The following is a 25,382-nucleotide window of genomic DNA, read 5'->3' as shown; positions in this document are numbered from 1 at the left end:
TCTCACTAATAAATGTCGACATTAAAATGTTTGCCAAACTAATAGCAAACAGACTCCAGGACTTGATCCCCGGTCTGATCCATTTGGAGCAGGTGGGGTTCGTCCCTGGCAGGGAGGCAAGGGACAACACAATCAAGACGATGTCCCTAATTGCCAGAGCCAAAGCAACCAAAACCCCTCTATGCCTTCTCTCAATCAACGCGGAAAAAGCGTTCGACAGGGTTAGTTGGCCCTTTCCCTCTGCCACTTTGAGGAAAATTGGATTGGGACACCGGATGCTCCAGTGGATTATGGCCCTTTATCGGGACCCTACGGCCAGGATCAGAGTAAATGGAACCTTCTCTGACCCATTCAGAGTTAGCAATGGGACAAGACAGGGGTATCCCCTCACCTTTTCTATATATCCTGACCATGGAGACCCTAGCAAACGCCATCCGAAGCAATGACTCAATAAGAGGCGTGAGAGTCGGCTCCGCAGTGCATTAAATGGCTCTATTCGCGGATGACTTGTTACTATACCTATCCAACCCCCGAGTCGGCATGCCGGTACTCCTAAAGGAATTCGATAGATTTGGAAGAATTAATAATTACAAAATTAATGCACAGAAATCAGAGGCGCTAAACATTTCACTCCCGCAGGCCGAGGTGTCCCACCTGGAATCAGCCCTCCCCTTCTGCTGGGTTGGATCCCACCTAAAGTACCTGGGAGTTACTATCCCCACAGAGGCATAATTAACCTTTAAGCTAAACTTCATGCCCTTTATCGAGAAACTCGAAAGAGACCTTAGTAAATGGAGCCCCCACTCCAGAGGAACCAACCCCTAGACTGAGGGACGTGGTGACGCAGGCGGGCCTTCAACCCATGATTGAGATCCTAGGTCAATCCCTTCCCCAGCCAGGCTCTTGGCTCAAATATTTACAACTGAGAGGTTTTGTGAGCTTGCTGACCCCAAAAGAGAACCTGACAGCACCCCTGACGGAGTTTGAACAACTCTGCACATCAGACCAAAGTCAGGGGCACATGATCTCTACACTGTACTAGTTATTGCTTGATCGGGAGACGGAGGAGGAGACCCTGAACTACATGGAGGCATGGGTACGGGAACTAGGGGAGGACATCACGGAGGAGGACTGGCGTAAAATCTGGGACCTAACCCACAAACTATCCTCAGCTGGTAAAATACAAGACCTCAATTATAAGATAGTCTCAAGGTGGTACAGGACCCCTGACCAACTACAAAAGATCTTTCCCCAGTCCTTCCCCGAGTCCTGGAGATGCGGCGGGAGTCGAAGCACCATGACCCACATTTGGTGGGGCTACCGGTCAGTCGCTGACTTATGGGACGAGGTGACAACCTTATACAATTACATAAACCACGCAGGGGTGAGAATGACTCCGAAACTAGCTCTGCTCTCACTGTTCCAGGGCAGTAAGAGAGCCGCAAAAGTAAGCCTCCTGAAACATTTCATATTTGCAGTGAGACGACTCGTCCCAAGGCTCTGGCGTACACTGACCGTCCCAACCAGGAGTATGTGGGTAGAGGAACTCCATACCCTCATGAGGTTTGACGAATTGGGCGCAGAAGACCCTTAGTCGTGGGAAGCTTGCTACAGGACATGGCAGCCTTGGGTTGCGTTCAGAGGGTCGGACGCGCTTAAACGCTGGGTAGAACAAGGCACACTAAACTAAATCGCCGGCCGGGTTGGTACATGGAGGACCTCTCTTTCAGAGTCAAACAGTTGCATATATCTCCCCCTTCTTATCCACGTTTGTCCCCCCCCCCCCCCCCTTTCCCTGTCTACGTCTGAGTTTTTGAGTTTTAGATAAGACAAGTTTACACGAAGGAGAAGATGGACTCAATCTTCCATAAACATAAGTGGGTTTGGGACAAGTCCCGCGTCTCGAACTATAGATCGAGGTTGGGGAGAAGAGCGGAGGACGGGGGCCTGAAGAAAATCGTGAGTGTTAACCATTACCAGAGTAAGATTGTGGCGACAGACACGTCCTCCGCCCTAATCCCTCGCCTCTCCCATCTGTCCTTATCTGTTCTTTCTCCTGTATAGTTTCCACTAAAAGATTATATTTTACCGATGCAATGGTTGAATCACAACTATTGTTTGTTTGTTTGAATGTAATCAATAAAAATCTATTTGAACCCAAAAGGACCTCTAGTCATAGAGTTGCAGCAAGCAGAAGTCTACATATCTATGACTTCCTGCTGTGCCAGGGATTCTGCAAAGTGTGAACTCAAGCAGCAGTCAACAAAGGCTTTTTGTTAGCACCCCCTGCGTCCTGCATGCCCATAGGGATACTTCCTGCCAGTATGCCATAGGTATGATACTATATGGCCATACAGATGTAGTCCGTTGCATATGATACTGAAGAGGTGAGGCGGTGATTAACTACTACTATGAATGTGTGCAATAACTAGGTCCTAACTTGCAGGTACGCGGCATATTTACAGGTATACAAAGTGGTTGTTGAAATAATAAATATTAAAATACATATTTCTGAAGTCAACGGCACCGAAACATACATGTGGGTGTCAATGCCGTTAACCCAATATTCCATTACTACACCCACCTCCTTATTACACCCAGTGTGCAAGAAGCTGAGATATGGGGAGTTATTTCACAGTCTCTGAAAGTAGAAAAACCACATGGGGCCGGACTTTGGACATCACTGGGGTAACCAATTAAGGAGCAGAAGGGAAGAGTAATATTCCAACTTGATGGTTTTGTTCCAGGAGACACAACACCTTATGGTGCCTGGATAAATAGCCCAGGTTGCAGTCCGTCCGGATTCTTTGGTCAACGGAACATAGACAATATGAGATGAACCAAAATAGACCTTCATCCAGGTGCTACCGGTCTAGGGAAAAGTCAGGAAAATAGAGGCAGGATATAAGAAAAGGACTGCAGATTTTGCATGTACTGCTCTGCACACCTTGCTTTTTCCTATACCGCAGTACCTGGATGCGGTGCATTTTTGCACATCTCTTATGGGGAGTTGTGTGGCATAAATTGTGTGTCAGGTGTATTCTTTGATCACTCCTAGTAACTACACGGCACAAACAATAATTTGTATGCCATCTTGGCTAATAGGAGAGTGGACCTGTCCCATTACTATGCTGGCGTCACATAAAGCAGCTTAGCCTGATGACAAATCAGCTTTAAAGGGCCACTCCGGAAAAAAAAATAAAAATTTTTCATTCATTATGTAACTATTCCCCCCAAATATATATACTTCAGCTAGTATAACCTTGTTTACTTATTCCTTAATTTCTGGAATTCTTCTCTTTAGGCTGCCAGTCCACAGGCGAGTTTAGCGTGATCCGTGATGATAATCCACACGCAAATGACACATGAAATGGAAAAATGTGTTTTAGCCAGAGTGGCCCTTTAATGATAAAAATCTTTCTGCTTGCAGCCACCACCAGGGGGAGGTTAAGAGTAATATATTGAATTCACTAACAACACGGTGTACAATAGGCGTCTAAGATCACCCAAGTCTAAGCTGCAGACAGACAGAATTTTATCCTTTAAAGGGGTATTCCAGTAATTAAGTTATTCCCATTCCGCTGGATGGGTGATTGGTGTGACCCCCGCCGACCCTGAGAATGGGGGTTCGGTCGGTCCCTGAATGGAGCAGAGGTTGTGCATGTGTGACACCGCTCCATTCACTTCAATGAGAGCATCAGATATTGCTGAGCCCTTGGAATCAGGAGCTCCAGTGTCACTGTTTATGCTGTGTAGCTGGTTGTTCTGTTAGTCGGGGACACAATGGCCTGCTATTACAAATATTATGTCTGTGCTCCATAGAAACATAAAGCTGTTATCACGCAAATAATAATGACCTTCAAGCAGTATTGTGTGCCATAAACCTTCACTGACTTATCACAAGCCCAGCAGGTTGCTGATATTTGCACATTTGCAGATTTTACACCAATGCGTTTATTTGATAAGAAGCAAAAACAAGTGTATTTTAGCACCAGAAATACTTTTACAGAAGATGGAGTCAGAATCATTTCTGTTATTAAAATAATTATTTAAAGTAATAGAGCATCATTGAAAAGGGTTTTCCAGGTAGAGCCCCCTGTCAGTGCCAGGATATATTGGGATTGGAGCTGAAGCTGCTGCTCCGACCCCTGTATAGTGGCCGGCGCTTGTAACTGCAGGCACATCTCTCATTGAAATCAATGGAAATGCGCTCGTAATTGCAGGCTAGGGTCCCGTTGAATTAGTCGAGAGACTGCAGTTATAAGCGTCAGCCATGAAACGGGTCCGAACAGCGGCTCCGACCACCGGTGTATCCCGACACTGACAGCTGGTGCTGTCTGAAAAACAAAAATGTTTATTTCTCACATCCCAAGTGGGGGATGCAGAAGACAAGCGGGGCTGTTTGTCTTCTGCATCCAGCTGTTCTCTGCTCGGAGCACCCAGCTGTTATACAGCTGAGCGCTCCGAGAGGGGTATGCAGAACACAGCTGGACCGCTGTGTTCTTCATACCCCGGCTGTTCTCGGAGCGCTCAGCTGGTATACAGCTGTGCGCTCAGTGTGGTGTATGAAGAACACAGCTGGACTGCTGTGTTCTTCATACCCCCGATGTTCTCGGAGCGCTCAGTTGGTATACAGATGTGCGCTCCATGTGGAGTATGAAGAACACAGCTTGACAGCTGTGTTCTTCATACCCTGCCTATGTTCAGGGAGTAAGAAACAATGTCAGTGGTATCCCGCTGTAAACTCCTGATAAGGCTGATTGTTCTATTTCAGCATGCTGAAAGACAACGATCAGTGATTCCTGCATTATGTCAGTGCAGTTAGACACAACGATTATTGCTCAAAAGATGGCTTTTGATCGATAATCACTGTGTCTAAATGGGCCTTAAGAGGACACAGACATGTTGGGATAAAAATCATTTAGATAAACAACAGGGAGGGATGACCATAACAGTAAATAATCAGTCCAGTGATAAGGAATGTGAATCTCTACTTCAGACCTGCAAACAAGGAAAATGGAACAATACCTCTACAGCGCCACCTATTGGATGGCAGCATTCCTTCAAATTAATGTATGAGTTTTTACAAAGTCTGTAAAACAATGATTGGGAATAGCTCACCTTCTTGGTGCTCTCCTTAAGGACACACCTCTTAACCTCCTTCAGATCTTTCATATTGTCCACTGATGCAACTGCAGGTCTTGTGGGGCGTTCTCAGTACACAGTGGTTAGTACCTACCAAAATTAGTCTAAAGAAGGAGAACCTGTGAACCTACAACAGGGTCATGGGTGCTCATTGGATGCACATGGGGAGTGAAGGCTAGCTAGTCTGGTTCAATTCCACAGAGGAGCGACTAAAGCACTGATTGTTAATATAGCTACTACTGGGTATGGTAGAGAGTGTATTCCAGTTAGTAAGTCAGTTTTGAACGTGGCGTTCGATGTCCGGTGAATTTTTTTATGATTGTTTTTACCATATTCCTCGAGTACAATAAATAAGGCAGCTGGGCCAAAGGTGCAGTGATGTCATCTGAACTTAGTATAGGCAGAGAGTAGGTAGTAAATGCCAAACTGTTGCAGATGAATTCTGTGTTGTAGACTTCCTCATAACTTCTGCTAGCTGTACATGAATGAAGGCACATACAGCGCTCATCATCTACGGACATGATGTCAGGTTTAAGGTGAAAATGCAATAAAGTGATTTTCTGCAATAGCATTTCAGTGTGGTTTCACACAAACGTATTACGGTGACATTTATGGGGGCCCCGGCTTGCGCCATGCAGCCTCAGTACTAATGCCCCATACAGACAGCAGCGCAGCAGCACTGACAGGCTCAGCTCCCCACATGCAGTGGGGTCCTGTCCATCAAGATTGATGGGCCTGCCTCCTGTCTACCACTAATAGGTGAAAGTGATGGTGGGCGGTCTTCCTTCAGCCATCAACATCTTCACATCATGCTGAGGCTGGAAGAAGAGCTTTAAGCGGGCTGAAGATTCCTGCGCAGAGCGGCAGAGACATGAAGGGCCCACCACCACCCCCGGGCACCAGGAAAATGCTGATGCCAGGAGAATGGGCGGTGATGTTGCAGCCTCTCATTGGCTGCAGCAGTTACCTGATTCCCTGTGATATCTGTCACAACAAACCCCGGGACTGCATTGAGCTGCAGCGCTGGATCCTGGCGTCTGCAGAGGAGTAAGTATGTTTCATTTTAAGATCAGGTCAAAATAAGTAAAGTACAGGATCTGAAAAGTTGCATAAATTGTCACCGCATTTTGAGACAGCTTGTGTTAATATCATTGCCAATGTGATAACTGACAAATTGCTTTACCCAAAATGACATTTTGTGCTTAAAAAAATCACTGCAAAGGGCTGGCCTCTAGGGGTCTCCATTCCTTCTAATTTGCTATCCATTGTCTGTTGTCAAGTGAAGTCCCTCTAGTAATGGAGACACTGAGTTGGATTACAGTAAGTGGAGAAGGGTGTTCAGTATAGACTGCATGACAGTCTCATGCAGTCTATGGACATATATGGAAAGAAGAAAGGGGAGGAGGAAGCTGCTAAAGGGAGACTCACATAGACGTGAAGGGTGCAGCTAATAAGTGATTTACTGTGTTGTTACTGAAATCACATCTACACTGCTCATAATTAATGTATAGTTAGGGACAGCGCCTGTGTAAGAATGGGCAAACAACACAATCAAATTCATGCACGCAAGTATGAGAAAGATAACCTACCCAGTGCCAGCGGGGAAGACCCTGTTATGGGACCTAACCCGCTGGCAGCGGAATCCGCTGTGGTGTTTTTGAGCGCCTTACAACCCATAGGACATCCAATGGTCGGAGTGCAGCTAGAGAATTCAGAACCTACACCTAGAGGGTGTGGGTATAATCCAGTAGAATTAGAGGGAGAAAGAAAAAGGAATTCTCTGTAAGGATTTTTTAGGGCTTCAAAAAGATACAGAATAATCAGGCAAAATATGTCCAGCAAGGATTTTAATATTCCCCCCAAAAGTATAAAGGTCTAACCAACATCTCCGTACAAACATGCATAGTGCAACGCGTTTTGGAGCTAGTCCTGCTCCTTTATAAAGCACAAATCTTATGTTATGTTCGTTTGTACCTGACATGTTGGTCAGACCTTTATACTTTTTGGGGGAATATTAAAATCTTTGCTGAATTATTCTGTTTCATTTGAAGCCTTAAAAAGTCCTTATGCCTATAAGCAGAGAATCGCTTTTTGTTTCTCCCTCTCTATCTACACTGCTCAGTACTTCAGAATACGGAAAATTAGAGCTACAGCCTGCAGAGGGGAAAAGCGGTGAAAATGCAGGATGGACGTCACATAATGGCCATGAATAGTGTTATGCCTCATGTACACACCTGGCAGCTTATTCTGACAAGTGCGAGTACACTTTAACCTTTGCTATAGAGTTTAACCCTTTCCAATCCACTGTCTGACCTCTGTAGACATTATGATTTAAGGCTGTACAGCTCTGATGTTGGAAGATGTCCATCGGGGTTCTTTTACTGTATATTGCCAGCCTCTCTGCTGTTGGAGCCTATCCAATGGGCCACCTCATGCAGTACTGGCTTTAGCCAGCATATAGCGCTGTTGTATAATGGCCGAAAAAGAGTAAGCCCCCTAGGAAAATCGGGATGCAAATTGGATTGGAAAGGGTTAACTGTAACATATTATAAACTGGTGCTCAAAATTGAACACTTTCGTACTGTCACTTGAACTTTTCTATTTTTCTGATCTTTCAGCAAACACCTTACTTAGACAACAATCCAACATAATCTGGTAGTGTGCAGTAAATAAAGAATGCAATCTGATTAACCTTTCACTTCCATCATGAATCTAAACCTGAACATTGAACACTCCTATTATAATGAAGTAGTCACCAACATTTCTACACCATGCCACAATCAAAGGAAATTCCACAAAGGTTGAGAAAATATTATCGAAATGTGGCAGTATTCAAAGCGTTAGAAAGCCACTTCTACGGTTCTTGACGCCATAAATCCCAATGAGAGCAATTACGGTACGTTTAATTTTAAAACACTAGAAACAATGAGAAATGCGACTAGCGCTAGCCGACTGGCTACAATCACTCCAAGGATGCAGCAATAAGTCATATATGTGCAGCATCCGAGGAGCAAGCCCCCAGCCGAGGAGACAGCGGGGTAGAGAAATAACCTTGTCACGGGGCTTTACCGTCTCCTCATAACGGGTGGGTGGGAACCCAACCTCGTTACTACTGAGGAAGATCACAATTACTAACCTGGGTTACCTTTTAGTCCTGTTTGTCACCATATTGCCAACATTCTATCTTCTGTGGTGAATCACCCCAATAGAATAAAGTAGTCCACACACTGACAGTATTTTCTGAACGAGAACTGGGAACATTCGGTCCTGTCCGTTTACTTAAACTCTCGATGAAGTAACAATAAACGGTCCTTTCACAAAACCACTAGTACAGTGTTGAATCACAGAGGATTCCCTGGGAATTGTACATCCACAGTCTTAGTTATCTGTAGGATCTTTCTCCCAGCAAAACTCTCTCTCTACTGCCAGACACTCACTGTCTCTCGCACACTGACGGTTTCTCTCTCCGGATACATGCGGTTCTTGCGCTGCACTCCCACGCGTTTCCACCATGTCTGGGCTTTTATACTCCCTAAGGGTAGCTTCTAGAAGGAGGGATTTCTGGCATGGCTGGGCTCTGGCATGAGCGGCAGACTATCTCTCCGCTTCTTCCATCTCTCAACTCTTCTCACTGACTTCCAGTTCACTCCAACTCTCACTCACTAACTAACTACAGACACCTTTCACTCCACTCAAGACATCACAGACACAGACCAATAGACAGACAGACAGATAGATGCATTTTCCTGACAACACCAGACATGACTAGACATTAACCCTTTCATGCCTGCAAACTCCAATATACATAAATCTAATCCATTCCACATTTAAAACAGTAATACAAGACAAACATAAACCATGTACGGTATTCTGCGGTGCTGGAGGGGGCCCCAAACTTTGGGCCACTACATATGGAAGTCAGAAAGCATAGAAGAACTTCCAAAGACCTATAGGCCTATCTGGCTTTAAAGGAGGAACATAAAAACAGATGCACCTCTGACACTTATTAAGCCCTGTGAACGTGTCCTAAGGGTCTGTTCAGATTACATTTTACATCTATGTAATTGGGCTTAGCCAACTAAAGTATTCTGTCTGGCATAAAAGACGGAATGAACAAAAAACATCTCAACCTCATTGGTCTCTGATTGACTAATGAAAGCCTATGGTTACTTCTGGAGGTTCAGTCTCAATGCATGTTTCAGGCACACCGCCCGGCATGCTGAGCGCATCCGCCGTGCAGAAGAAAGAAGATCCAGCCGCGACGGAGAAGACCCACACGGCAGCCGGACGGGTGAGTAAATGTCTTTTTAGGCCTCATGGCAGCGGGCATGGGTGGAAACCTCTGCGGGATTCCACACTTGGAAACCATGCGTGCCCGTGGACATGAGGCCTTAGTATATACGAACAGTCATAGGAAAACTAGGCCTGCGCTCTCACTAGACGCGCTCAGACCCAAACTATGTCAACGGGGAAGGGATTAGGGATCATTTTAGGTCACACATATACCTGGGATTCTGATGTGTTTGCTTCGCAGTCAATAATTTTCAGTTTGGGGCTCTGATCTATGTAAGAAAAAGGTTGACAAGACTACGCTAGGTCAGGCTGGTGATACAAGGGTGCTTTAGAGGCCAAATTCACATGACCAGGGTTCTATTATAAGAGGGGCAAAGAGTTTCAACAGGATTCTGTTATTTTGATACTGTATGACACTATTATGTGGATACTATGCTTGCTGCACTACTTGGGCATTGAATTCTGATATTCAGCAAATAATGTACATACAGTATATATAGTATATTACATAGCTATAGTACAATTAAATCCATTGATCAGAGGTGACATCTCAGATCAGAGTTGTTTACTTTTCTTCTCTATCTAACCCAGACCGCCATGATGACTTCTTTCAGTCATGACTCATATCTCTGCAGAATCTAACTCCATGTGTCACTAGCCTTAGGGCTCCTTCACACTGGCAAGCGCGATATGGGGCCGCGAATATTGCCCCCATATCACGCTCTCCACCATGGGAAAGCCCCGTGGATGGGAGGCATTTTCATGTGACTACTGCCTCACATCACTTTGGGGATGAAGGGAATCCTCGCTGCGGCTATCACAGCCATAGCAGAGGATCACAGAGCTCTCCCATTGCTTTCAATGGGGCTGGTGCTGCTGCCGTCATCCCCATTGAAAACGAGATTTCGCAGCTAGATAGGACATGCTGCCATTTGTTTCCTGCATAGCATCGCATAGCAGTACCATACATGAAAACATAGCTAATGTGTATGACTCCATTTAAAAGAATGGCGTTCATATTTGTACAAGATTTGTGCGTCTCGCAACGTACAAATCCTGCACGATTTTCACGCCAGTATGAAGGCAGCCTTAGGGGCAGACGTATTTGGTGCTGGACAGATGACACAGAGCATAGTGATGCCAGCGCCCCCTAGAGTTTGCATCTTACACTGTACACTGTCTTACATTGTAATCATGGTTTTACAACTGATCCTTAATGTTAAATCTTGATGAGCTACAAAATGTTTACTAACTTACTATCTTCTTTTTACATTTCTAAGATGAGCTCGTGCTTTAAGCCTGTTTCAGAAGAGGAATATAAAGACCTATCTGAGTTTTGCTTTTGACAGTGTAAAATAATAGCAAAAGCAGAGCAAACTACTTTTGTGAATCAGTTACCTGTTGAATGGGAACGAGGCCCTGTATCCTATATCTATTAATATACTGCTTGCAAACTGAAATATCATTTATTACATCTCTGCAGTTGTGTTTCATTAAATCAAAACAGCATCTCTATTAACCCCTTAGTGACCAGCCCATTGCCTTTTTGGGCCTGCTGGGCTTAATTCCCAGAGGACGTAAAAACATGCATCCCTTGGGAATGACAGTCCTGCAGGCTCTGAACGTAACAACTCCATGCTGTCAGTTACCGGAGGTAGCCGACAGCATGAAGCTGTCATCCCGGCCGCGGGACCCCAACCCCGGTCACGCGATCGCCAGTACTTCCCCTCATTGCAAATAGTGCAGAGGGGGCGGGAGCTCAGAGCACTGCTCCCGGCTCTTCCAGCCTCCTCCCCCTGCAGAGAGGGATGCCGTATATCGGCCGGCGTGAATACATGGCCGATATACGGTCGTCTGAATAAACCCTAAATCCGTTAATAGTCCAGTGGATTTGCAACTGGTTAAAAGATAGATATCAGAGTGTTGTTGTTGCGGAGTGTATTCCGAACAAGGATGAGTTACATGTGGTGACCACAAGGGTCTGTCCGGGGTCGCATAATTTTTAGTATGTTGGGAAGTGACATAGGAGAAGGTTTAACCCATTAAAGACCAAGCACAGTAAATATACAGTGCCTGGTCCCGGGCTTGAAGCCCAGCCATAAGAAAAATTACGGCAGGAATTTAAGCTGCCTGGCTCTGCAATCAATCAGGGGCAGGACGGGCTGTCAGCTGTGAGTGACAGCTGATAACCCAGAGGAGAAGGCAGGAGGGTTTTTTAACCCTTTCTGCCTTTTCCTTCCCCGAGTACACAGCGCTCAATGTGTGCTGTGTACTGAAAAGTGAAAATGGAAGTGTAACTTCCACAACAGGAGTCGGGGGTCACGTGACCGCCAGGATTCCCTGCTACAGCAGAGCTTCAGGGTCCCAGAAGAACCGGATTAGCTCTGCCAGTGACTAATGTCACTACAGGGGATGTTTTTCCCTGTAACTGGGGCTCCTATGGATGCCCCAGCTACAGTGGGAAAGTGTGAAATAAAAAAAAAACATGTGAATGTCCCCAGAGGTCTTATATGACATCATGGGGGACATAGATAGTAAAAAACATAATTACATAAATAAGTAAATAAAAATTATAGAACACAACAACAATATATACATAAGAAAGAAAATAACACAAAACTGACGCCAACCAAACCGTCGCCGTATGCGCCCTGTAAACCCAAACCATACATATGATATATCAAAACATCCGAAACAAATAGAGGAACCCATTCCGGTACTTTATTTTAGCGTAAATATACTAATTTGAAAAAAAAAATAACTATAAATGTTAAAAAAATACATATTTTTAGCTTTTTACCCCCCCAATAAAACGAAAAAAGAAGTCAGTGAAAAAGATTTAAAAATCGCCCTATATGTCACAGAAAAAAAAGGCAGCAAAAATAATTTTGGTAGCTAAAGGAAAACAAATAGGGCACTAAAACTACCACATGGTTAAAATCCCTAACAAGTGTCTAGTCCTTAATGTACAAAACAGCCTGGTCCTTAAGGAGTTAATGGAAAAAGTTTGTTTGATGATGACACAAAAGTGTTTAATATAGTTGATACTCCTGTTGGTTTCTTGAACATAGAGAAAGAATTAGCCTTATTGGGTAAATGGTCAAAGCAATGGAAACTGCAGTTCAATGTTTCCAAATGTAAAATGATGTGCAGCGATCGAAGCACGAGGCACAACACTGAGGAGCTGGCGGGGGTAAAGATGGCACTTGTTACAGTGGCTCTACCAAACTACTCCCCAGAGGGATGCGTATAGCCTCAGCCAAGGCACCACTAGTCCTCTTCCAGGCAACGCTGGAACAGCGGTTACCTGTATAGTGGTGTAGTGGACTTGAAGAGTTGTCACTCATGTCACCCTTCCTTCACTCTGTGGAATGTCTGACGGGCAAATAATTGAGTCCATGAACAATTAAATGAAAACCTCAATCACTGGGAACGGGCAGTGACTGGAAGTTTTACTTTTCACTAGAAACTTTACACACCAGTGCAGGAAGAATAGTTCAGAAAAGTCAGGGAGGAGAACACAGGATGACACCGGGCCTACAGTCCTAGTTTTGTGTATGACTCCGCTCCTGGACACACACACTCCAGGACACAGGATGACACAGGGCCTACAGGCTCAGGCTTAGTTATCTGTATGACTCTGCTCCTGGACACAAATACCGGAGGAGGACACAACACTCCACTGACACTCACTTACAGGTGACTGCTTGAACACTGCATGACGGGCTCCTTTTTTCACTCTCGCTCAAGGTAGGGGTCCTAGGGTGGCACATCAGGATACCTCTCCACTTCCTCCATTCTTCACCATATGAGGGTTGAAGGTACCCCCATGTGGCTGGCACTCTCCCCCCACACTCTACTGTGGAAGTTAATGGAACTCCCATTCTTGCCTTTCACTCATATTTATATCTTACATACCCATGTGACATGACAATTGGTTACAATTTCCAGACATATCCCAGACATTCAATTTCCAGACATATCTCAGACATTCAGACATTAACCTCTTACATGCTGCAGCTGTGCAATACACATAACTAAAGACAAGACAGGTTTGCACAGTGCATCCACACTGAAGACATGACATGTATGACAATTATAGAGGGGCCAGATATATGTACTTTGGGCCACTACAAATGCACGTAGGGAGAAGAAATCCTTGGAATGAGTATCGAATTAGCTGTTCTGTGTCATCCAGGACTTCAGAAGAAAAGGATTTAGGGGTTCTGATTTCTGACAGTCTCAAATTGAGTTCACAGTGTGATCAGGCAGCAAAGAAAGCAATTAGCATGCATAGCTAGAGGTATAACCAGTAGAAAGAAGGAGATTGTGATCCCGCGGTATAGTCTGGTGAGACCACATCTGGAATACTGTGTTCAGTTCTGGAGAGATCATCTACAGTAAGAGATTTATAAAATAGAACAAGTCCAAAGATGGGCTACAAAATAGTGGACAAAATTAATCAGAAAAGACTTAAAGGGGTTGTAGTAAGATTGGAAGTTATCCCCTTCCCATAGGATAGTAGATAACATGCTGATCAGTAGGGATCTCACTGCTGAGACCCCTGCTGATATCAAGATTGGGAGTTACCTGTCCCCAGTACTCCTCACTGTGGAGTTACTGCATTCTCCATAGCGAGGAGGAGACTGAAAGAAGCAATGGTTGCACAAGCATTGGAACTGCCGAGATAGCCACGTGCCACCTGTCGGGCATTTCCGTTAACCTCATTAATATGAATGAAGCACTGACCAGGCATTTGTGGCCAGTGCTCCATTAATACTGATGTCACTGGGGGGAGAGGAGCGATTCCTGCAGTGACAGGAGACTGAGACATGGGAGTCCTGTTCTGCAGATCAATGGGGGTTTCAGCAGTGAATCCCCCACCAATCAGCAAGTTATCCACTATCTTATGGATAGAGGATAACTTTTTGATTAGCCTGGAGGAAAGAAGGAAGAGGGGGGATATGACCGAAACCTTTAAATATGGAGAAAGTATAAATACGGTTCAGAAGGGAAGTGATTTTATTAGGAAGCTAAAGACTAAAACAAGGGGCACAATCTGAGATTAGCTTAGGGAAACATCAGAAACAATGTCAGGAAATATTTTTTTTACTGAAAGAGTAGTAGATGCTCTGAACAACCCCCAGTAGGGGTGGCTGGAAAATCAACAGTAAATGAACTCAAGCTGCTGGGATAATCATATATATTTATCCTAAGAGAGAAATGAAAAAGAAATCATACAAAACTAGATGGACAATGTGGTCCTTTTCTGCCATCAATCTTCTATGTTTCTATGAACTAATTATTTCCTCTATAACATCTCTGAGAAAAACCTTCTGGTTTCCCACAATGTCTCAGAATGCTTTTTTCTACTCCTCGTTTAGTTTTGCAATTGCAAAATCAGCTTTTCATCCTGGAATAGTTAAGCTTAGCCAAATACACATATCGAATATGGTTAACGGTAGTGCCAGCTAGAATTGCTAGCAGTATACTGTATCCTCTTCTTATAGTAACTAGATGTATGTTGGCCTTTGGGCGACACAGTCACAGTCTACCATCTACCAAATCCCATGACTTGACAAGCATAGAACATGCTTAGCCAGATTGCTATGAGCCCAGTGGGTCCTGGCATAGATGGCTATGAGCCCAGCGGGTCCTGGCATAGATGGCTATGAGCCCAGTGGGTCCTGACATAGATGGCTATGAGCCCAGTGGGTCCTGACATAGATGGCTATGAGCCCAATGGGTCCTGACATAGATGGCTATGAGCCCAGTGGGTCCTGACATAGATGGCTATGAGCCCAGTGGGTCCTGACATAGATGGCTATGAGCCCAGTGGGTCCTGACATAGATGGCTATGAGCCCAGTGGGTCCTGACATGTGCCCAAGTTTTCTCGGTGCTGATGTCCGCCCTGCTAATTATATTTTAAACTATTGAAAATTATCTCTTTTGAAATCATTGAGAGCCGTGCCTGCAGTTACAAGCGCCGGCCACTACACAGAGGTCGGTGCAGAGACTTCCGCTGCTTCCACTCCGACCTCTGTGTATTTGTGCGCTGACAACATGCGCCTGCTCAGCTGATCGGTCGGGGTCCCGAGCGACGGACCCCAGCCGATCAATTATTGATGACCTATCCTGAGGATCTGAGCGGACTCTGGCCAAATTTATGTGTCCGTAGAACAGACCGGTATCCGGACCCGACCGCGGGGGAATTCTGAGCATTATAGATTGCTTTGATGCTTGGTATTCGGATCAGGAGACCTGCGGTCAGGCTGGGGCGCCCTGTCTGTATTACAGACCTATAACTGCAGTGGAAATACATCCGTGTGTCATTGGCCTAAGGGCTCCTGTACACTTGCGTTTTTCTTGTGCGTTTTTTTTCATGTGATTATCAATGGGACTTTCTTATGTTAAAAACGCATCGCCAGTTGGTGCTTTGCAATTTTTGTGCGATGCGTTTTTAACATTAGAAAGTTCCATTGACAATCGCATAAAAAGAACGCAGCGATATCACGTGAAAAAAACGTGCAAGGAAAACGCAAGTGTGCAGGAGCCCTAAGTGCAAGAACTCGCTACGTTTATTTGATGTGGTCAATTTGGTCTGGTAGATGCAGCAATGGAAGGGAACAGCTTCCTCTTTGTTTTGAGGCCACCGAGGAATCCTAATTCATATGGATAGTGTTTTCCTACTTGAGCAGACACTAGGAAGTTCAGATCCTGGTGACTCAGATCCACTCTAGCACTTTGCTATTTCTGTTACTTAAAAGGGTTTTCTAACTTTTTTTTCATTGATGACCCGTCCTCAGGACAGGTCATCAATAGATGATCGGTAAGGGTCTGCTGCTTGGGATCCCTGCCGACCAGCTGATTCCCGGGAACCGCTGTCAATAAGGATAGCACAGAAAGCGCTGACCGTAGCACAGCGGCCCAGATTGGTTTTGGAGGCACCGCTCCTATTGAATTAAATGGTAGCAGTACCTGCATTACCAACAAGGGGCACTGTGCTACGGTCACCACTCTCAGCTTCCTGCGCTGTGCGCACCAGAAATCAGCTGATTGTCAGGGATCCGGAGTGACAGACCTCCACCGATCATCTATTTATGACTTGTCCAGAGGAGAGGTCATCAATAGAAAATAAAGTGAGAAAACACTGTCCTGTGCATCGTACTAACCGCAATAGAACAATTCTGTTGATTTTAATGGGGTTACTCAAACTTGCGCTAGAACGCGGCGTTCCTAACGCCACGATTTTTGAGAGCTGTCTGCTCTATTTTTGTGTTTTCGTGGTTTTTAACACACCTCCTTACAATGATAGGGTGCATTAAAAAGCGCTGTCAAACTCTGTAACCTGTGTTCAAAAATGCTGATCGAAAAAAGGCCAAGATTTCAAGCTGCCTTTTCTGAACACATGTGAGAGCGGCCTTAGGGAGGGGGGTTCATGTTTTTGTTGTACTTTAGAACCACAATTAAGGAAAACACATTAAAAAACCTGCATGCAGTATTTAAAGACCACGTACGTTATTAAAAAGCTGCAAACACAATTTAAAACTGCATGTGGTTGGATGTGTTTTTTAATTGTGTGTAAAGTGTGAAATTATATGCAGTAAATCCAGGGAGATGTATAACTTATATCAGCAACAGATAGAGAGATAGATAAATAGATAGATAGGAGATAGATAAGAGATAAATAGATATGAGCTAGGCTGCCTGTCCATTGGCGTTATTGAACTGTGTTCCCCGCTGTGATAATCCGGCCGTGGGGAACGCAATGCACGCTTTCCATAGCGTTACTATGGAAAGCGCAACCCCCCTCTCCACGAGCGAAGAATCATAGCGATTCTCCACTCACGGGCGGCAAATCGCAGCATGCTGCAAAACGCCACGATTCTCCGCGGTCAACCTATCTGTCAGATAGGCTGACAGCGGAGATCCGTCTGCCAGCTCCTGCTCCTCAGTGGCAGCTCCCACGGCCGAGATCCGCCACGGGATACCGCAACGCCTGTGGACAGGCAGTGATAGATAGATAGGATATAGATAGATAAATAGATATATATGAGATAGAGAGATAGATAGGAGATAGATATGAGATAGGATATAGATAGATATGAGATAGGATAGGATATAGATAGATATGAGATAGGATAGATATAGATAGAGAGATAGACAGATAAGATATAGAGAGATAGATAGATATGAGATAGTTAGTTAGATAGATATGAGATAGATAGATAGGATATAGATAGATAGATATAGAGATATGAGATAGATATGAGATACATAGAAAGATATGATATAGGATATAGATAGATATGAGTTGGATAGGATATAGATAGATAGATATGAGATAAATAGATAGATAGGAGATAGGATATAGATGATAGATAGATAGATATGAGATAAATAGATAGATAGGAGATAGGATATAGATGATAGATAGATAGATAGATAGATAGATAGATAGATATGAGATAGATAGATATGAGATACATAGATAGATATGATATAGGATATAGATAGATTGATAATAGATAGATATAAGATAGATCGATAGATAGATAGATAGGAGATAGATATATAAGATAGGATATAGATAGATAGGAGATACACAGATATGATAGAGATAGATAGATAGGAGATAGATAAATATGAGATAGATAGATAGATCGATATGAGATAGATAGATAGAGGGATATGAAATAGTTAGATAGATAGATAGATAGATAGATAGATAGATAGATACACACACATATATACACATACCCTGGGGCCTGGACCACTTCTCCTCCATGTGGTAGCAGCAGCACAGGCAGACGCAGCAGGGGCAGCACATGATAACATCATCACTATGCCGTGCCGGCCAATGTGACTGCCTCCCTCCTCCTCCCAGCTGCTTCCTCTTAGGCTGGCCGCACTGCCTGCAACGTTGCGGTGCTGTAGACAGAGTGGCCAGCCTTTAATGCACAATGTGCATATGTGTATGGCAGAGGGTGGCCTGTGGGCCCCCTGAGCGCATGGGTCGGGTCGCCACCGCAACCCCTGATGGTATGCCTATGCAGTGAACGCTTTCCATAGTCTAACTATGGAAAGCATAGCCCGACATCCACTAGCGGAGAATTATAGCGATTCTCCGCTTCCGGGATTGAAATCGCAGCATGGTGCGATTTGCCGCGATTCTCCACGGTGAGCTTATCTATTAGTTAGCCTCACAGCGCAGACCTGTCAGTGCTCCCCCGCGGCGGAATATCGCTAGTAATATTCCGTCACGGCCGTGGACAGGCAGCCTAAGAAACGTTGTAGGTTTCTTTGTGCAAGTGTGAGTGACGGTTATTGGACGGCGCCGTGTCATGGGCCATGGGATTGGAATTCAATTTTTAAAATGACAAGTAACAGGGGTCATGGGATAGTTAAAGGTTAAACCACATCCAGGAATGTGCAGGCAGAAGGACCGGTCATTTAGGCCCTACGTACTGCAGTTATTACAGACAGAAGGAACGGTCATCTAGGCCCTACGTACTGCAGTTATTACAGACAGAAGGAACGGTCATCTAGGCCCTACGTACTGCAGTTATTACAGACAGAAGGAACGGTCATCAAGGCCCTACGACCTGCGGTTATTACAGACAGAAGGAACGGTCATCTAGGCCCTACGTACTGCAGTTATTACAGACAGAAGGAACGGTCATCTAGGCCCTACGTCCTGCGGTTATTACAGACAGAAGGAACGGTCATCTAGGCCCTACGTACTGCAGTTATTACAGACAGAAGGAACGGTCATCTAGGCCCTACGTACTGCAGTTATTACAGACAGCAGGAATGGTCATCTAGGCCCTACGTCCTGCGGTTATTACAGACAGAAGGACCGGTCATCTAGGCCCTACGTACTGCAGTTATTACAGACAGAAGGAACGGTCATCTAGGCCCTACGTACTGCAGTTATTACAGACAGCAGGAACGGTCATCTAGGCCCTACGTACTGCAGTTATTACAGACAGAAGGAACGGTCATCTAGGCCCTACGTACTGCAGTTATTACAGACAGAAGGAACGGTCATCTAGGCCCTACGTACTGCAGTTATTACAGACAGAAAGAACGGTCATCTAGGCCCTACGTCCTGCGGTTATTACAGACAGAAGGATCGGTCATCTAGGCCCTACGTACTGCAGTTATTACAGACAGAAAGAACGGTCATCTCGGCTCTACGTCCTGCGGTTATTACAGACAGAAGGATCGGTCATCTCGGCTCTACGTCCTGCGGTTATTACAGACAGAAGGAATGGTCATCTAGGCCCTACGTCCTGCGGTTATTACAGACAGAAGGATCGGTCATCTCGGCTCTACGTACTGCAGTTATAATTTCCACATTATCTGTTTAAACTTTCTGAGGCTAACAGTTAGTTTGTCATGTTTCCCTGGTGGGCGTAGAGTTATGTGGTATCTTCTATTTTAATCATGACCCTTTTTTCCATTCTTTCCTCCAAGCTATACAAATTAAGTTCTTTAAAGAGGTTGTCCAGTTGTAAACTATTGATGGCCATCAAAAATATATCAGTGGGGATCTGCTGCCTGGGACCCTCACCAATCAACCGTTCACCAGGCCAGTGTGTTAGTGCACTGATTACTGCAGGAAGTATATAAAGTATATATAAAATCTGTGGGTACCCAATTCTGTATTCTGCAGAAAGCAGACAGCTCCGTTCTCACTGCAGTGGCCAGATGTGATATTACAGGCAAAGTTCCCATTGACGTGAATAGGAACTTTGCCTGTAGTAGCAAGTCTGCAGAATACAAAAAGCTCAGTCCATGAATACACTAGGCTAGCAAACAGCTGATCGTCGGGGATCCTGGTCAGCAGATCCATGCCATTCTATTACTGATGGCCTATCATAAGAGAAGGCCATCAGTAGTTTACAACTGGATAACTCCTTTAAACCTTTCCTGATAAGTTTTGTTCTTGAGCCCTTCCACCATTTTTATAGTGTTTTTAGACTCCTTCTGTGTTATCATTGTCTTTCTGTAGATGAGGTCTCCAGACCTGAACACAGTATTCTAAATGTGGTCTCTATGCAGTGGGATCACAATCTCCTTCTTTCTACTGGTTATACTGTACCTGTAGAATCTGTTGATAAATCCTGTATTCAGACGCAGCATAAATGCTGTGGATATTCTGCGCAGAATTTCCAGATGGACATTATACAGCATTAACTGTGCAAGCCATGTGGATGACATTTTAGGAAATCTCATACGTATTGATCTGTATGGTGTGAAAAAATTGTTGCGGAACCAGTGGAGGATTTTTAGCACATTTTTCACTTCTTTAAATAGGAGTGTAAAATCTGCACGCAACATGGATTTTGACGCAAATTTTCATGCAGATTTTGATATGGATCCACACCCAAATCTGTTAATTCTGAATGCAGCTTTGGGGCGCTTTTACACAGCAGTTTTTATGTTCAGTTTTTTCTGAGCCAAAACCAGGAATGCAGAGAAAGTATAATGGAAAGATTTGCATGTCTTCCGTATTTTGGACCCACTCCTGGTTTTGGCTCACAAAAAATGGAACATAAAAACTGCCGTGTGAAAGCGCTTCTAAACTGGTGGACAAGGGCAGAATCCCTAGCAGTGGTTTGAGGGTCAACAACATGTTGCTGATCGGTGCAAGGCATCCTGCAACCACATGCTTTCCTCTCATGGCAGATTCCAAGAGGCATTTTCCAGCAGGATAACCTTTAGCCACACACATAAGGGGCTCACAGGAGCTCCCACAACATTGTCACATTTCCATGGCTGTACGGTAACCAGATTTATCACCAATAGAATGTGGGACCTTCAGGGACACCAACTACGACAACCTACGAGTTTGCACGATATAGAAACACAGTTACAGCAAATGTGGAGTGATATGCAGCAGGATACCATATGGAACCTGCGTGCCTCAACGCCTGCCCGTATTATATCTTGTATCCAAGCTAGAGGCAGTCCAGCAGGGTCTAAGAGCCTCCATGCCTGCCCTTATCACATCTCGTATCCAAACTAGAGGAGGTACAACAGGGTACTAGAGTCTCCATACCTGACTGTATCACATCTTGTATCCAAGCTAGAGGCGGAACAACAGGGTACTAGAGCCTCCATGCCCCCCATATCACATCTTGTATCCAAGCTAGAGGCGGAACAACAGGGTACTAGAGCCTCCATGCCTGACTGTATCACATCTTGTATCCAAGCTAGAGATGATGCAACAGGGTACTAGAGCCTCCATGCCTGCCTGTATCACATCTTGTATCCAAGCTATCATTACTTCAACTACTTGCATAATATTAAATGACCAAATAACCCATCTTGGGTTAAACTCCCACTTTCCAGTTAAATGAAATGATGAAATGTGTCAGAGTTTTTGTAGGATGTCCATAAGTGTTCAGGCATATTATAACCACAGTAATCACACTCTATACAAGCAGAAGCAATTCCACGTACAGACCTGCATGGCCACAGAGAAACCAATTTCCCTCTTATGACTGCTATTCTGTGAACAGTCTGCTTAACGAGGATGTTGCTACTCCAGTCATTAAATCTGAAAATCAAATATAAATTGCTCATTCACAAAGTAACGGTGGCAGGTAAATGATGACTTTGTTTTGCTAACGTTTATTCTGCAGAGCAGCAGCTGGAATTATGATGTTATATTAATGGGCTATACCGAGGGTGCTGGTACTGCATGGATGCTGGGTGCCAGGGAGGATGCCAACAAGCCACTCTACTTTTTCCAGGGGATTACATATAGGACTAGGACAGGGAATTGAATCCTTGTCCCTGATGAAGCAACAGCTTGCTACAAGTCTGTGTAGTATCATCATTGATATGTCCTTGTAAAGGGAACATTTGTGATAATGATGCTCCCAATACAGTTCCCAGATATTTAAGGGCTGTGGACACCTTTCAAACATATTTTTATCGCATTGCATGTACTCTTAATAATAAATCAGATTTGCAATTGGATTTTGTTAAAACTTTTCTATCGCTTGGCTTCTGCAGCTTGCATGTATTACAATAGAGCTGCTAACATTTCTGCCAAATTTGTGTTTAACTTCACTTCTTGCCCTGCTCTGGGTGATTTTGGGAGCCAACTGGTAACAGCAGCTAAGTAGTTCAAACCCCTGACCAATGAAACCTTGTTGCTCAACAGATGTTCACTTCTGCCCGGAAGCATCTGTGTCATATTACCTCCACTTAAAATTGGTCTCTCTCTACACGTCATATTGAAATATGATTTATAATCCCATGTAATTTAAAGCATGCATTTCGTACAGTGTTTCCATATTTTTGTCCAACCCATATAGCTCTAACATGGAGTTTTCTTTTCAAACCTGTTGCGAAATTCATTACAGCTGAATAACAACTAAATGCACTGTATGCCTGCTTGGCAGTGAAATCGGTGACACACATATACATCCTGCCACATTGGTGCGTTACCCATCGCTTAGATTGGAGGGAACATTTGTAAGTGTGCCGGAAAACAGATGACCATAAAGTGCAGAATTCATCTTGATCAGAGACGCAGCCAAAGAACTGCTATATGCAGCTGTGTTTGAACTTTATTTTGAAGGTATGCACAGATATACAGAGCCTTGGGTCCAGTTGTTTTTTGTATTTTTCTTTTATATTGCATACGGTTTTGTAGATTGCTGAAATCGGAGAAGGAAAGCACAAAGATAAGATCTTGGAGGGAACCAGTTCCCCATGCACGTTTATAAGTAGCTCCTTTTTGTAACAAGAACGCCAAAGGAAATAAATAAAAATGCAATGTGAAAACAAGACCACAACGACAACCTGTGCCTGTGGAGTAGGAAGGTGAAGTCAGGAAAAGAGGAGAAGTTCTTGCATCCGCTCATTCAAGTCCAAAGGTGCTCGTCTCCTCAACTGCTATCAACAACTTTTCATGTAACATGGAGTACGATGGGTACGGTGGAAGGTCCAGGCGGTTGAAACACGTGTGCGCCCTAAAGATAAAGAATGGGGAGATGATGGAGGAGAGCATCTTGTTTTGACATCTAACATCGTCTATTGGCTTTAGGCTAGTCTCACATAGGCGTATTGTCATTGAGCGTCATGCACGGAATTTTCACACGCGCAACGCACAATGCCAATAGCCAATTGTTTTTTATTGGGCCATTCACAGTTACGTTTTTATTGCACAAATATTACTTGCGCAAAAAAAACAAAAAATTGCGTCTTGCACTATAAAGCCCAAGATAGTGTATGGGGATTGGTGGCACACAGCACGTATGCATGTCATTGTGTGCCTTGGCATGTGCCTCTCACACTCGGCATGCAGCTACTAATGGCGGTGTGAGTCCAGCCTTAAGTAGGCAATTGTGACTCCCTGATATATTCCATCATTAGCCATTTTATATCAGAGCACAAAAGACCCCCAAAGATATAACATTTCCAGACTGCAGGCTATTTTATGATAGTCCAGAGCCAACAGTGATTGGTTTGGTTCCATCATATGATGGTTCCAATCGAGGAGCAGGAAAACAGCAACTCCTGGCCAAATGGAACCATCATATGATGAAAGCGAACGGCACTGAATGGACCTCATTGACTATGATGGGGTCTGTTTAGTTTCCATCTGTCATATAGAAGGCATATATATAATATTACTAGCGTACCCGTCGCGCGTTGCTGCGAAGACAGACATACATACATACATTCGTTTTTATATATCTAGATGACGGCAGCAGCGACCACTGAGGTTTTGTAGGCCGCTGCTTCCCCCTTGCAGGCTGAATAAAATAGCCGTTGGGTGGAACATCCAATTTATCCGGCTGCTGTGGCATCTTGGGAAGATAGCCTAGTACATGTTTGCCCACTTCCAACTCCAATGGAGACTGACTGTAAATGGCTGGCGTGCTCTAGTATTTATGGTTTCAAGCTGTACGTGTCATTGCATACAGTCTATCTATCTATCTATCTATCTATCTATCTATCTATCTATCTATCTATCTAGGTTATTGCATACAGTCTATCTATCTATCTATCTATCTATCTATGACATCCGGAAATGAGAGAATTAGATTCCGTACATAAAATTTGAACGCTAATTCTTTGGCGCTTTGAATTGAATAATCGAGTTGGGATGAGACATAAGGCCTTGCCCATAAGCATTCCCCAACCTCCAAGAACTGAACCTACCTACCTGAATGAGATTTTGTAGGCCGCTGCTTCCCCCTTGCGGGCTGAATAAAATAGCCGTTGGGTGGAACATACAATTTATCCGGCTGCTGTGGCTTCTTAGGAAGATATCCTAGTACTTGTTTACCCACTTCCAACTCCAATGGTAATTGGCTGGCGTGCTCTAGTGGTTCCAAGCTGTACGTGTCATAATAGAGCCTTAATGACATCACAATGCAGCTTTATAGAACATGTTGGGGCATGTTCAAGGGCGTCCGATGTTGATGACATCAGTGATGACATCACAATAGCAGGTGGCTTACTTATTCGATCTACGTGGGGGGGGGGCGTAACTTTCGACGACGCTCGCGCGCCATTTATCGTAGGATATTTGTACTATGCCTATAATCTTCCCAGGAGTGTACTTAACAACTTCCCAAAGTTTCATGGCGATCGGATGAATGGTGTAGTAGCGCATAAAGGACAAACAGACACGCACGCACGCACGCACGCACGCACGCAGACAGACATACATTCAATTTTATATATATAGATACACCAGTCAGTTACCTTGGAAGAGACGTTATCTTTCCCCATTTTTCTATACAAAAGCGCCTGAGTCCATTGCTTCCTCGCAGGGCTGCGAACCCCTCATACGGCACACTAGATGTCCCAGTCACGAACTGTAGAAGCCGTAACCGCTGCTCGTTGTTAAATCTTTCCACAGCTGCCCAAAACCACCGGATGACAATGTGGCCATCGTGATATCCTAGAA

General features: G+C 44.4%; 1 protein-coding gene across 2 annotated transcripts in view; it reads right to left on the bottom strand.

Moving 5' to 3' along the window:
- Nucleotides 1-23,020: 23,020 nt before the first annotated feature.
- Nucleotides 23,021-25,382, bottom strand: part of HECW1 (HECT, C2 and WW domain containing E3 ubiquitin protein ligase 1) — a 327,801-nt gene continuing 325,439 nt past the window's right edge. For both annotated transcript variants that reach the window (XM_066584919.1, XM_066584920.1), the window contains 2 exons: nt 25,178-25,376; nt 23,021-23,433 (listed from right to left, as the gene is read on the bottom strand). In XM_066584919.1, coding sequence (XP_066441016.1) covers nt 23,322-23,433; nt 25,178-25,376 — 311 coding nt within the window. In that variant the 3' untranslated portion in view covers nt 23,021-23,321. The remainder of the gene's footprint in view (nt 23,434-25,177; nt 25,377-25,382) is intronic.

This window comes from Eleutherodactylus coqui, chromosome 12 (genome assembly GCF_035609145.1).
Source record: "Eleutherodactylus coqui strain aEleCoq1 chromosome 12, aEleCoq1.hap1, whole genome shotgun sequence".
NCBI lineage: Eukaryota > Metazoa > Chordata > Amphibia > Anura > Eleutherodactylidae > Eleutherodactylus > Eleutherodactylus coqui.
Note: the sequence above shows the minus strand (reverse complement) of the source record. Positions and strands in the feature narration are given on the sequence as shown.